This window comes from Indicator indicator, chromosome 10, assembly GCF_027791375.1.
Source record: "Indicator indicator isolate 239-I01 chromosome 10, UM_Iind_1.1, whole genome shotgun sequence".
In the NCBI taxonomy this organism is placed as follows: Eukaryota; Metazoa; Chordata; class Aves; order Piciformes; family Indicatoridae; genus Indicator; species Indicator indicator.
In genome coordinates, this window is record NC_072019.1 from 29,075,147 (window position 1) to 29,090,504 (window position 15,358).

The window sequence follows — 15,358 nt, forward strand, 5'->3', positions numbered from 1 at the left end:
ACCCATCCAAGCATGGGCAAGAAAATTACCAGGTTTCAATTACTTTCTGAATATCAAGTTTTCTTGGCTGGGCAGCTTCCAACTATACATAAACAACCTTCTTGCTGTCTGCCTTACAGTGCATACATTAGAACTCCAATGACTTTACAGGCCTCTGGTTGTTGGGGTTTTGTTTTGTTTTGTTGGGTTTTTTTCCCCCCTCACTCTAAAATTGCTTCAAACTGCATGGTCTACGTTTTTCTGCTTAATTTCTGTCTGTCCCCAATAATTTCCATTTAAAAATTGGTGGTGTGAGAACTGGTGCTACATTTGTCTGGTTGAATATGGAGAGAGGAGGAGGAGGGAGGGGGAAAAGGAGGAGAGGAAAGATAAGAAAGAAGAGAGAGAAAAGGGAAGAAAGGAGAGGAAAGAAAGAGAAGAAAGAAAAGAGAGAGAGAAGAAAGGAGGAAGAGAGAAAAGGAAGAAATGAGAGAAAAGAGAAGAAAAAATGAGAGAAAGGAGAAGAAATGAGAGAAAAGAAATGACACAGAGAAAAGAAAGGACAGGGGGGAAATGAGAGCAAAAAAGAAAGCAGAGAAAAAGCAAAGGAGAGAATAAAAGAAGAGAGGAAAAGAAAGAGAAGAGAGAAAAAGAAAGAAGAGAGAAAAAGAAAGAGAAGAGAGAAAAAGAAAGAAGAGAGAGAAAAGAAGAAAGGAGAGAGAAAAAGAAAAGAGAGAGAAAAAGAAAGAAAAGAGGGAAAAGAAGAAAGGAGAGAAAAAAGAAAGGGGAGAGAAAAAGAAAGAAATGAGAGAGAAAAAGAGAGAAAGGAGAGGGGAAAAGAAAGAAAGAGGAAAAAGGAAGGAGAGAAAAAAAGAGGGAAAAGAAGAAAAGAGAGGAAAAAATTAATGAGAAAAAAAAAGAAATAAAGGAGAGAGAAAAAGAAAGAGATAAAAAGAAAGGAAGAAAAAGGAGAGAAAAAAGAAAGGAGGGGAAAAAAGAAACGAAAGAAAAAACAGGAAAGAAGAAAGAAAGGAGAGAGGAAAAAGAAAAGAGAAGGAAAAAGAAAAGAGAAAAAAAGAAAGGAGAGGAGAAAAAGAAAGGGGTGGGGGATAAAAATAAGAATAGGAAAAAAGAAAGGGGGGATAAAAATAAGAGCAGGGAAAAAAAGAAAGGGGGGTAAAAATAAGAATAGGAAAAAAGAAGGGATAAAAATAAGAACAGGGAAAAAAAAAGGAGAGCAAGAAATTGAGGCTGTAGGTTTATGAAGGAGGAATATTAGAGCAAATCGAGTTAAAATAGATCAGAGATAATCCAATTTCATTTCTCCAGTAAATCTTATTAGCATTTTCCATTACATTTTCTAAAGCAAATACTGATTTATAGGTGATAATACTGAACCCCGCATTGAGCAAGCCGGGATCTGGATTAGCAAGGCTTTAATATCTCGTGTGAGAGCTGCTCTGAAACTCCACGTGGTGCTGTAGCTTCTCTGCCTCTCTTCTGCATTACTTACACCTAAAATATAGGAAAGGCAACTGCTAAATGTGAGAATCACCAAGAAGTGCTGAGACCAGGCTGGGGTGATGAAAAATGAGCTATGAACAGCCACAAAATCAGCAGTTATTTTCCCAGAATCTTAGAGTGGTGGGGTTTGGAAGGGACCTCTGGAGATCATCCAGTCCAACCCCCCTGCTAGAGCAAGGGCACCCACAGCAGCTTGCCCAGGATCACAATGGCCAGGGGGGTTTGGAAGCTCTCCAGAGAAGGAGACTCCACAACCTCTCTGGGCAGCCTGCTCCAATGTCTGTTTATTAAACCCCTTTCAGATTTAAGCTTGAGAATAAAATTTGATACAAAGTCCTTGTAGTTGGTAGACAAATCCTAGCTCTCCTCAAGGAAATATTTAGCTTTTCTTAGCAGAACACTGCCCTGGCAGCTCAGCTCAGCAGGCAGCTAAGGAGCATCCTTCTGTTGGTTCCACCTCACACACCACATTCCTTTTTTGCACTGGGCTGCCCACACTGAGGTGCTGGGAAGCAAAGTTCACCCCAGGAGCATCAGCCACCGCAGCAAACATCCCACCCAGGGGCTGATCACGGCTGGATGAGCTCCTCCAGCATCACCCTGCTCTAGCACAAGCCTCTCCTGAAGGCAAGGAGGCATTTTTCTGCCTGGTCAGAACAGATGAGCATCATCAGCAGGGAGCAGATGTTCTGAGTGCTTGTGCATCACGCTTAAGTGGTGTGGGGACAAGGGACAAATCCACACAGAAGTGCAGGAGCAATTAGCTGACTGTGACAAATTGCTCGTAGGTATGAACTGCTTCTTGCTGCAGCCAGATCCTCATCTTACAGGGCTTGTATTTTATCCTTCCCCTTCCCATTTTCTTCTTTAGTTACAAGAAATACTAAAACAATAAACACCCTACACGTTCTCAGTGCAGGTGCTGGTTTGTCCAACCCCAGCATCATTCCATGTGCAGATTGGTTCAACAAGGACAAGTGTAGGGTCCTGCACCTGGGGAGGAGCAACCCCCTGCACCAGTGCAGGTGAGGGGTGACCTGCTGGAAAGCAACTCCAAGGAGAAGGGCTGTGGAAGTGCTGGTGGACAAAAAGTTATCCATGGGACAGCAAGAAGGCAAATCCTGGTGGTGGGGGGTGAAGAAAAGTGTGACTTACAGGTTGAGGGAGGTTCTCCTGCCCCTCTGTTCTGCCCTAGTGATACCACATCTGGAGTACTGTGTCCAGTTCTGGGCTACCCAGATCCAGAGGGACAGGGATATACTAGAGAGTGTCCAACTGAAGACTGGGTATCAAGAAGGTGCCAGTCTCTTTTCTATGGGTGCAGGCCACACACCAACCAACACATCATCTATTTGTTGCAGCTAAGATTGAGTTTTGCCTTTGGCCAGCTCAGCTGAGTCCTAGTTATCCAAACTAGGACTCATGCACATCTAGATCTTAGCTTGGAAGGCAAGAGGGATTTCAAGAGTTTACCAGAACTCTTCACCAAAAAACCCAGACATCAAACAAACCATGAAGCAGGAGGGTTGACACTTGATGATTTTTAATGTCCCTTCCAGCCCAAATCCATGTATGAATCTATGAACTTCTCCCTTTCTATGAGCACTTGGCAAGCTCCTCAGACAGCTGGTTTCACACCTAGATGAAAGAACACAGACTTGGTTTATCTCAAGTTCACCGTTCCTTCCCTCCCCTCTTGTAGGTTCCTGGTCTACCACCACCAACCACTTTGGAGTACAGCTTGTGTGAAAGGTGTCACCCCAAAATACACCTTTGCAGAGATCAGCCCAATGTTTTCCTGACAGTTTTCCAGTGGCAACATGTTGTACAGCAAATAATGGTCACCTGCTCCATGGGACACCATCTCTTATGGGGTTTCCTCTCACACAGCCCCTAGTTTTGAAGGCACTGTCTGCTTTGGGGAATTCAGCAACACTGGTGTAGGTGGAAAGATGTCAATGAGGGCAGAGCAGCAGTGGGGACTCTGCAGGAGCCTCCTTGAGCTGCTCATCAGTTGTCATCAGCTCTTGTGACTTGAAAAGCAAGAGCTGATGGTTGTGGTGTGCTGGTCCTCAGTGCAGAAGCCTGAGGAGCAGAGAGGAAGCAAGATCTGCAGCCAGCTTCCCCAGCCTACTTGACCAAGCACTACAGTGTTGCCTGTCAGACCCATGACTGAGCTCTTCTCTGAGCATTAGTTCATTGCCCCAACATGTTCCAGGACAATATGAACTATGAGCATCCTATTGCTATGTAAAGAAAGAGCATTGAGTCAGCTTCTGCATGTGGGGACATCCCATAAACACCCAGGTAGCACTGTTAGCCCCATCAACATCCCACTCACAACAACCCATCTCCAGTTTCCCAGCAACCTGGGGACAAGGAGCTCATCAACACAGATGATGTCTGTTGAGGAAGACACAAAGCTGATACCTCCAGAATTTGTGGCCAGTAAAGACAAAAGTTTCCAGACCAGAAACTGATGGAAATGACAAGCTGAGTAATTACACTTAAACTGAGTTCAGAGTGAAGAAGATTCATTTTCTCTCTATGTCGGGGATTTTTCTAGAGGGTGGAGGGATGAAGAACACTTCTGAATGCTTCAGGTTATACTGAGTGCTGAACCAAATTCAATCCTAAACTGGAAACACCTCCTCGGTGTGAAAATCTCAAGTAGTCAAACATGGCAGGCTGCAGGGACAGCTATGAGGTCACCTTGGCCATCCCTGGTGTGATCCACCATCCACCAAGATCACTCTCAGCCAGCAGAGTCCTTCTTGCCTTCACATGGGGGACATCCCATGAAAAACCTTGCTGCCTCTACTAGGAGGATCTCAGGTTTCCACATGGATTGATCACCATCTAAGCATCCAACAGATACCAAACTGCTTCTCATCTCTTATTGCACAGCCAGGGCAAAAACTAAATCAGAAGCATTTCAGTCCAACAACCAGGACATTCATCAGAAGCTATGAAGATAATAACTCAAAAAATAAGTCCAAAGACTCATTCTCAACACCACAGCCCAGCAGGAGCACCTGCCATGAAGCTGATGACAAAAAGGAAGATTTGAACCTTAAGCTCACCTTTGGTGAGGCCAACTCATAAAATCAAACAGCACAGGTCACCCCCAAACCACCTACAGCTTCAGCACCAGCAGCAACTCTCCTTTTCTCCAGCAACTTAAGACTTTTCTTCTCAGCCAGATCCCTCTTTTCCACCAGAGTTAATGATTAAAAACCAACAGGACTTACAGTTGACTGTGACTTTGACTTTTTTCACATCTGGGACTGAGACATCATTTTCTGCGCTGCATTCATACTCCCCAGCCTGGTCTCTTGTGATTCCATAGATGTCCAGGTACTGGCCACTCTCAAAGGGTTTGGCTGAAATGAAATCATCAGAGAAAGAAATGATTGGAAGCTGAGCACAAAACTCCTGAAATTGGAGAGTTTTACTCAATGTTGCAGACGTCCTAAGAGAGCTGGGGCAGCAGCTACAGCATTTGCTCATGAACTTCAGCTCCAAGCTGGTCTTCAGCCCTGACCCTGAGATCTAGGGTTGGCCAAGAATCCTCTCCTGACCAAACCCCACTATTGAGCTGAGCAGCCCCCTGATCCATGAGAGCAAATTCACTGAATCATAGAATTGTTTGGGTTGGAAAAGACCTCTGAGAGGTCTAACCATCCACCAAACACCACCATGGCTGTCAAATGCTGTCCCCCCATGCCATGTCCCCCTGTTCCAGTGCCTGAGCACTCTTGCAGGAAAGAAATTGTATGCAATCTCCAACCTAACCCCCCTCTGGCACAATTGCAGGGCATTTCCTCTCCTATCACCTGATACTAGACAGAAGAGACCAACCCCTACCTCCTCCCAGAGAAATGACAAAGAGGTGGTGAGAACCAAGCAGAAGTCCTGGTCTCCAAACTGGTGACACATGGGTTTGGTGGGTGGACCACCAGATGCATAAAGAACTGGCTTGATGGCTGCACCCAAAGAGTGGCTGTCAATGGCTCCATGTCCCAGTGCAGGCCAGGGACAAGCAGAGTCCCTCAGGGCTCAGTCCCGGGACCAGGCTTGTTCAACATCTTTGTCAGTGCCATGGACAGAGGCATTGAGTGCACCCTCAGCAAGTTTGCTGATGACACCAAGCTGTGTGGTGCAGCAGACAGGCTGGAGGGAAGGGATCCATCCAGAGGCACCTGGACAGGCTGGAGAGCTGGGCACAAGCCAACCTCAGGAGGTTCAACAAGACCAAGTGCAGGGTCCTGCAGCTGGGTGGAGGCAATCCCAAGCACAAATGCAGGCTGGGCAGGGACTGGCTGGAGAGCAGCCCTGAGGAGAGGGACTTGGGGGTGCTGGGGGATGAGAAGCTCAGCAGGAGCTGTCAGTGTGCACTTGCAGCCCAGAAAGCCAAGCAGAGCCTGGGCTGCATCAGGAGAAGTGTGGCCAGCAGGGCAAGGGAGGGGATTCTCCCCCTCTGCTCAGCTCTGCTGAGACCCCACCTGGAGTACTGCATCCAGGTCTGGAGCCTCTATTCCAAGAGGGATCTGGAGATGCTGGAAGGTGTCCAGAGAAGGGCCACCAGGATGAGCAGAGGGCTGGAGCTCCTCTGCTATGAGGAGAGACTGAGAGAGTTGGGGCTGTTGAGTCTGGAGAAGAGAAGGCTCTGAGGTGACCTTCTTGTGGCCTTCCAGGATCTGAAGGGGGCTCCAAGAAAGCTGGGGAGGGACTTTTTAGGCTCTCAGGGAGTGACAGGACTGGGGGGAATGGAACAAAGCTGGAAGTGGGGAGATTGAGAGTGGAGGTGAGGAAGAAGTTCTTCCCCAGGAGAGTGGTGAGAGCCTGGAATGGGTTGTGCAGGGAGGTGGTTGAGGCCCCAGCCCTGGAGGTGTTTGCAGCCAGGCTGGATGAGGCTCTGGCCAGCCTGCTGTAGTGTGAGGTGTCCCTGGGCATGGCAGGGGGGTTGGAACTGGATGAGCCTTGTGGTCCCTTCCAACCCTGACTGATCCTAGGATTCTAGACTTGTGCCTGCATCCATCACACTGGTGAATTCCATTTGCTTATCTGCTCCCAGATTAATGTTTTGCAGTGTGCAAGGTTCAAAACATCAATTAGAACAGCCCTGAGATAAACACTCATTAATAACCACATGACAGCAGGGCAGTCATGGGGAGGAGCCTGCCTCAGCACCGGAGGTGCAAAGTGGAAAGATAAGAGTGAAATTGGAAAATTGTTGTGAATTGTAAAATGCAATGAAATAATTGATGGAGGTACATGAAATGGTAGGAGAAATTATTTACTTTGGTTGTTTTTTTGGTTGTTTTTTTTTTTTCCATGTTGTTCACAGGAGGAAATCACCTTCTACAAATAAAGAAGATTCATAGGTTCGTAGAATGGTTTGGGTTGGAAGGGGCTTTAAAGATCATCTAGTTCCAACCTCCTGATATGGGCAGGTTGGAAGGGACCCTCAAAGGTCAGCTTGCAATGAACAGGCACACCTCCAACTAGATCAGGCTGCCCAAGGCCACCTCCCACTAGATCAGGTTGCACAAAGTCACTTGGCCTCGAACACCTCCAGCAAGGGTAATCCCCAACCTGTCTTGGTCAGTCTGTTTCTGTGTCTCACCTCCTTCACTGTAAAGAATTTCTTCCTAATGGCTAGTCTAATTCTACCCTCCATGTGGCCCTCATCCTTCTCTGCTCTGGGCCAAGATGATTCAATTTCTAGGAAAATGTTATTTATCATGGTTCTGAAGAGCAGTGTGGGAATGCTCAGGCACTGGAACAGGCTGCCCAGGGAGGTGCTGGAGTCCCTGGGAGCTGGGAGGAACACCATGCCTGGGAGGTGTTCAAAAAACCTGTGGACATTACATCTGGGGACATGGTTTAGTGGCCAAGGTGGTGTTGGTCCAGCAGCTGGATTTGATGATTTTGGAGCCCTTTTCCACATCCAAGGGATGTGGTTTAGGGGCAGTGGCTTAGCAGTAGTGGTTGGATTGTGAGCTCTAGGCGAGGGGTCAGACTTGATGATCCCAAAGGTCTCTTCCAACCTCAACAATTCTGATTCTATAATTTACAATCTAAACTACACATGTGTTTTGACACTCCTTTAAACCCATCTCTGTTTTATGCAGCTCACACACACACACACATCTGGAAATAACCAAATTAAGTCATTTTTTAAGCCCTCACATCTCTGGAAATTTTGCATCCTGCTCACCCGAGACAGCTTTTAGTAAATATTAGAGATAAATATTGTTCTTGGGGAATACACAGCTAGCAAGTTTCATCTCTCCTACTCATCTGCACTGTGTTTCATCTTCCTTGGTGTGTTTTAAGTTCTAGAGATTTCCTCCCAGGGCTGTGTGGGAGAACTTCAATGGTGCGGTATGCAAGATCTACACACATCAGTGTATGTCAGAGGTTTGTTACATCACAGGCACCTCCAGCTCCAGAAAGGATATTTATGAGGTGTGGAGATGAATAAATCCTTTGTGAAGACATTGGTGAATGAATCATAGAATGGTGGGGGTTGGAAGGGACCTCTGGAGATCGTCCAGTACAATCCTCCTGCTAAAGCAGAGGCACCCACAGCAGCCTGCCCAGGATCATAGTGGCCAGCTGGGGTTGGAATCTGTGCAGAGATGGAGACTCCACAACCTCTCTGGGCAGCCTGCTGCAGGGCTCCAGCACCCTCACAGCAAAGAACTTTCCCCTCCTGTTCAGATGGAACCTCCTGGGTTCCAGTTTGTGCCCATTGTCCTGTCCCTGGGCACCACTGAGAAGAGTCTGGCCCCATCCTCTTGCCCCCCACAGGTCCTTTAGCTCTTGCAGATCATTGCTCAGCTCCCCTCTGGGGCTGCTCTTCTGCAGGCTCACCAGCCCCAGGGCTCTCAGCCTTTCCTCCTCACACAGATGCTCCAAGCCCCTCAGTATCTTTGGTGCCTCCATTGGACTCTCTCCAGTAGTTCCACTTTCCCCATCCTTTGCTGCAGCGTCCCTCACAGCCAGTTTAGGAGATTTTGGTCTTTTCAAGAGGTGGTGCCAATTTGCAAGCTTGCACAAATATTTTAACAAAAAGGAAGCCCTAGGAGGGTCTTCACTCTCTACTGGAGGATGAGACACCTCAAAGATTGAACCATAAAAGCAGTGACCATTTTTTACAGTTCATAAACTGAGGCTGTGCTGTAAGTATTTAATATCCTAGGGAATGAGAGAAGGAAAAAAACCCTCTTGGCTTCAGAGTTGTTTGGAGCTACCCTGGAGTTGTACCAGATTTTTCTTTTCCTCTTCCTGACTTATGTTTAACCCCAGGGGAGGCAAATGCTGCCCTTGCAAACCTCATTTGTCCAAGCCTTTGAGAACAGGTCCATATGGCAATGTCTATGTGTGCTGCACCTGATGCCAGCAACCATATGGGTGGGAAGAAAACACAGTTGCAATTGTGTCCTCTCCTGGGGAATAACAAGTGTGAGGATTTATCAGGCATCATATCATGTGGTAGTAGCAGAAAATAGGTGTTGGAGATTAGTTCCAGAGGTGTTCCTCTTGCTGGCTGAAGAACCTGGTCTTCTGATCTAAGATACCCAGAGCAGATAACTTAGGTATCAGCATGTGCATCAGTAAGGCCTCTTCTGAAAAACCCATCAGGAATGTCCTTGGACACAAGGCACTCTCATGTTTATGTTTCTTGTACTTCACCTAACAGTTTTAAAGTCAAAGAATCATAAAATTGGGTTGGAAAAGAGCTCTAGGATCATCGAGTCCAACCATCAGCCCAACACCACCATGGCCACTAAGCCATGTCCCCAAGTGCCATGGCCACAGGTTTCTTGAACATCTCCAGGGATGGTGACTCCACCACCTCCCTGGATAGCCTGTTCCAGTGCCTGACCCCTCTTGAAGGAAGGAAATTGGTCTCAATATCCAACCTAAACCTCCCTGGTGCAATGTGAGGCCACCATGGTCAATCTCAACCTATCAGTGTTGATCATCCCTGCCTTGGTCTATCTCTGAAGGCTTCCTGGCTCATCTCCAAATGCTTCCAGCTCGCTTGCAAGGAGCAGATGTTTCAGTTCAGTCTGGTGATGCTTCACCTGAACGAGGAGCACGGTGCCATAATGAAGCTGTTGCCTGCAAGATGAGTAATGATGGCATGAGGGAGGCACATCACTGTCATTGCTCATCAGGTTAAATCATGGAATTATCTCACATTCTGCTTCTCAGACACCTGAAGGGACCTGGCTTGGCTTTCACTCAAACACAGCAATAAATCTACCTCCTCTTAGGAAAGGTGGCTGCATGGCCTTGCTGCTGGAGATGCCACTTCTTGAGTGGGGCAGGAGCTTGCTCCACCCTGCAGCCCATCAGAACATAGAATGGTTTAGGTTGGAAGGGAACTGCTATGGGCAGGGACACATTCCACAAGCCTAGGTTGCTGAAGGCCTTGTCCAACCTGGCCTTGAACACCTCCAGGGAGGGGGCATCCACAATCACCCTGGACAACTTGTTCCAGTGTCTCATCACCTTCGGTATAAATAATTTCTTCCTAATCTCCAGTCCCAGTCTCCTCACTTCCAGCTCAAAGCTGTTGCCCCTTTCCTTATCACTACAAACCATTGCAGAAAGTCCCTTCCCAGCTCTCCTGTAGCCCCCTTCAGGTGCTGCACTTTCTTGATGGCATCTCACCCATATCTGATTCCAAACCCTTGCTCCTCACAGCCGTTGGGGGCTGCACGTTTGGATTTGCATCATGGCTTTGGAGGATAAATATTTACACAGTGCAAAGCATTTCCATAATGCCTGCCAGTTAAACTTGCACAAAGAAAGAATCCAGGCCAATAATTTATGTACTGAGTTTAAGAAAAAAAAAAAGGGGGGGAAAGAAAAATATGGAAGAGGGCTGGAGCACCTCTGCTATGAGGACAGACTGTTACTTGCAGCTTGCAGCCCAGAAAGCCAAGCAGAGCCTGGGCTGCATCAGGAGAAGTGTGGCCAGCAGGGCAAGGGAGGGGATTCTCCCCCTCTGCTCAGCTCTGCTGAGACCCCTCCTGGAGTACTGCATCCAGGTCTGGAGCCTCTATTCCAAGAGGGATCTGGAGATGCTGCAAGGTGTCCAGAGAAGGGCCACCAGGATGAGCAGAGGGCTGGAGCTGCTCTGCTATGAGGACAGACTGAGAGAGTTGGGGCTGTTCAGTCTGGAGAAGAGAAGGCTCTGAGGTGACCTTCTTGTGGCCTTGCAGGATCTGAAGGGGGCTCCAAGAAAGCTGGGAAGGGACTTTTTAGGCTGTCAGGGAGTGCCAGGACTGGGGGGAATGGAATCAAGCTGGAAGTGGGGAGATTCAGAGTGGAGGTGAGAAGTTGTTCCCCAGGAGAGTGGTGAGAGCCTGGAATGGGTTGTGCAGGGAGGTGGTTGAGGCCCCAGCCCTGGAGGTGTTTGCAGCCAGGCTGGATGAGGCTCTGGCCAGCCTGCTGTAGTGTGAGGTGTCCCTGGGCATGGCAGGGGGGTTGGAACTGGATGAGCCTTGTGGTCCCTTCCAACCCTGACTGATTCTAGGGTTCCATGATTCTAAGCCAACCTCAGGCAGAAGAAGGCTGCAGCGATGCGAGGCAGGATATTATTGGGGAATGAGTCTGCACTGAGTCATTTGTATTCAGAGATTCCAGTTTCTTATCTTTTAGCAGCAGCCTTGACAAACAGTTTCAGAATCTGCTCCATCCGAGTCATTAATATAATTTAGTGTGGGATTGGAGATGTGCTGCTCCCATGGAAGCCTCATTAGTGCCACTGGGAATCACGGGAGGAAAGCGGTGGAAATTACAAAGCGCAGATGAAGCTTGGTGCTCAGATAAAGGTAATTTACTGCAGACTGAAGAGAAACCTGTACAGAATTCTGGTGTTTTCACATTATTTGCTAATAAATCCAGGCTGCCTGTTTGCCAGGCTGATATTTAATTGGATTTGAGCTCCATTTGTAACTGTCTGCACAGCAGAACATCCACCTGAGCACAGGAGTGCCACTGGGATGGGAAAATTCTTTTTTATTTGGTGGACTCACAGACAGGAACCATTCTGTAAATTGTATCTTTGCTTCCACCACATTTTACAAGATTTTGGAGCAAAAAGTTATTTGGATCCTGTGTTGTCCTGCTCCAGACAGAATTCTGTCCATTTATCAACCAGGTGACACCCAAGGCATGTCCTAGAGCAGTTATTATCTGTGTAATGAGGTTTTCATGGTCATTACACAGTGATGGAAGGCAGAGCAGCACAGGCTGGTGTGGAAGGAGGGGCTTGAGAAGCTGGAACACAGGGCATAGTGTAGAGGAGGGTGGATAAAGCTTCACATAATGGTTAATGTTGGAAGGGACCTTAAAGATCTAAAGATCTAGTTCCAACCTCCCTGCCATGGAAAGGGACACCTCCCACTGGAGCAGGTTGCTCAAGGCCTCATCCAACCTGGCCTTGAACATCTCCAGGGAGGAGGCATCCACAACGTCCCTGGGCAACCTGTTCCAGTGTCTCACCACCCTCACTGGAAAGAATTTCTTCCTAACCTCCAGTCTAATCTCCCCTCCTCAGACTTCAATCCATTCCCCCTCACTCTGAATATGCAGGGGCAATGAATCATGGAATCTCTGGGTTGGAAGAGACCTTTAAGAGTGAGTCCAGCACTGTCAGGTCAACACTCAACCATGTCTTTCAGCACCACATCTCCACAGCTTTGAAACCTCTCAAGGGATGAGGACTCCACCACTGCCCTGTGTGGCTTGTTCCCTGTCTGCACACAGTCTTCTGTGCTAGACACCTGGCAAGAGCACATCATCATCACCCCACAAGCACTTTGATTGACTCTCCCTGTACCAGCATATCTTTGATCAGTTTTCTCTCCCAATTCCATTTTCAGTTCTCACTGTGATAATGAGGCTGCAGCTGAAGGACATTCCACCCCCCCACCCCCCCCTTTTAGTCAAGACCCCAAAATCAGTGAGTTTCACTGGTAGTCCTTGTGATTGCATGTCCTAATTTAGTCTGGATTCAAGATAAGTTGGATCCAGTTCCTCTCCTGACCCCCTTCTCCAGCCTGAGTGCACTAATTTCTCCTTCTCAGCTTTTTATCCTCTCCAGAAGAATTGTCAGAGTTCCTTTCTGAAGACAATCTGATGCTTTAAGCTCTTACTGTAAAGTATCACCATGGCTTCCAATAAAATTTTATTTGACATTTAGTTAAAATCTATTCTTTTGCTCCAGCTGAACCTTTTTTTTTTTTTTTTGCTTAGTCCCTTGATGGACACTCCAAGCACAACTTACTGTCGTTGTCTTAAAGGTCAAAAGTTTTGGGTTGTGGGTTGGTTGTTATTTTTCAGACCTTGCTTTGTAAGGTAAACTTTTGCTCAGGGCTGTGAGGCACTGCAGTGAGCTGAGAGAGCCATCAAACCATTTCTCCCCATCGTTAGATGGATCTCAGAGAAGTTCTGTGAGAAAACAACAACCTGGTCTAGTGGAAGTTGTCCCTGCCTGTGGCAGGGGGTTTGGGACTAGATGATCTTTAAGGTCCCATCCAACCCAAACCCATCTAGGAGTCTATGAAAATCTACCACCACTGGAGAGTTCCTAAAGAACCAGTGCAAGACCAGTCTTGCATGAAGCAGACAGGATTTCCACACCCAGTATCTCTGATTCACAGAGGAACCAAGCTGGTCAAGGGTCTGGAGAACAGGTCTTATGAGGAACAACTGAGAGGACTGGGGTGGTTTAGTCTTCAGAGAAGGAGGCTGAGGGGAGACCTCATTGCTCTTCACAACTCCCTATAAGGAAGTTAGAGACAGGTGGGGGTTGGTCTCTGCTGCCAAGAAACAAGAGACAGGGTGAGAGGAAATGGCCTCAAGTTGTCCCAGGGGAGCTTCAGATTGGATATCAGGAACAATTTCTTCACAGCAAGAGCTCTCAGGCACTGGAACAGGCTGCCCAAGGAGCTGGTGGAGTCACCAGCCCTGGAGGTATTTAAAAGCCACATGGATGTGATGCTGAGGGACATGGTTTAGTGGTAGTGGTTTAGCAGAAGTGGTGGGACTGTGAGCTCTGGGTGAGCAGCTGGATGTGATGATCTCAAAGGTCTCTTCCAAGTCAGTTAGCAGAGAGATGCCTCTAATGGCCCCAAAGTTTTCCTTTGAATGTGTTAAGGGGAATTAAAAGCATAGATGGAGATATTAAATAGAAACCATGCTTTTAGAGGCCATTTTCTGTGCATTCTTTCATATATAATTTAATTTCTCCAATAACACCATCCTAACAAACTGTACTCTATCATGGAGGAAAGGTTCAATGGGAGTGAGAGTAAATTAAATCCATTTTGTGAGGTGTTAATGCTTTTAACTTCCACTCCTGCTTCTACAGTGCCTGGTGAGGCCTTGATTATTTCCTCATTTTGCTTTTAATTGGAATTGTTTGAGAAATGACTGCAGCCTGTTAAAACCAGCTGAAAAATACTCTTGTATTAATCATAGCATCACAGAGCTGCTGAGGTTGGAAGAGACCTTTGAGATCAAGCCCAGCAGCTTTCCTGGAGCTCACCACTACTACTAAGCCACTGTCACTAAACCATGTCCTTCAGCACCACAGCAAGATGTCTTTTAAACACTTCTAGGGATGGTGACTCCACCACCTCCCTGGGCAGCCTGTTCCAGTGCCTGAGAACACTTTCTGGGAAGAAATTCTCCTAATATTCAACCTGAACCTCCCCTGGCATGACTTGAGGCATTTTCTCTTGTCCTACCTGAACCTCCCCAAGCATGACTTGAGGCATTTTCTCTTCTCCTCTCAATTTGTTCCTTGGGAGAAGAGACCAACCTTGCACCATCCTCCTTTCAGGTAGCTGTAGAGAGCAGTGAGGTCTTACCTCAGCCTCCTTTTCTCCATACTACACCACCCCAGTTCCCTCAGCCTCCTTTTCTCCATACTACACCACCCCAGTTCCCTCAGCTTCCTTTTCTCCATACTACACCACCCCAGTTCCCTCAGCCTCCTTTTCTCCATACTACACCACCCCAGTTCCCTCAGCCTCCTTTTCTCCATACTACACCACCCCAGTTCCCTCAGCCTCCTTTTCTCCATACTACACCACCCCAGTTCCCTCAGCCTCCTTTTCTCCATACTACACAACCCCAGTTCCCTCAGCCTCCTTTTCTCCATACTACACCACCCCAGTTCCCTCAGCCTCCTTTTCTCCATACTACACCACCCCAGTTCCCTCAGCCTCCTTTTCTCCATACTACACCACCCCAGTTCCCTCAGCCTCCTTTTCTCCATACTACACAACCCCAGTTCCCTCAGCCTCCTTTTCTCCATACTACACCACCCCAGTTCCCTCAGCCTCCTTTTCTCCATACTACACAACCCCAGTTCCCTCAGCCTCCTTTTCTCCATACTACACCACCCCAGTTCCCTCAGCCTCCTTTTCTCCATACTACACCACCCCAGTTCCCTCAGCCTCCTTTTCTCCATACTACACCACCCCAGTTCCCTCAGCCTCCTTTTCTCCATACTACACAACCCCAGTTCCCTCAGCCTCCTTTTCTCCATACTACACCACCCCAGTTCCCTCAGCCTCCTTTTCTCCATACTACACCACCCCAGTTCCCTCAGCCTCCTTTTCTCCATACTACACCACCCCAGTTCCCTCAGCCTCCTTTTCTCCATACTACACCACCCCAGTTCCCTCAGCCTCCTTTTCTCCATACTACACCACCCCAGTTCCCTCAGCCTCCTTTTCTCCATACTACACCACCCCAGTTCCCTCAGCCTCCTTTTCTCCATACTACACCACCCCAGTTCCCTCAGCCTCCTTTTCTC

General features: G+C 47.7%; 1 protein-coding gene across 2 annotated transcripts in view; it reads right to left on the minus strand.

The window, feature by feature from the left end:
* Positions 1-15,358, minus strand: part of NEGR1 (neuronal growth regulator 1) — a 270,314-nt gene that overhangs the window by 72,270 nt on the left and 182,686 nt on the right. For both annotated transcript variants that reach the window (XM_054383953.1, XM_054383952.1), the window contains exon 4: positions 4,755-4,886. In XM_054383953.1, the coding sequence (XP_054239928.1) occupies positions 4,755-4,886 (132 nt within the window). The remainder of the gene's footprint in view (positions 1-4,754; positions 4,887-15,358) is intronic.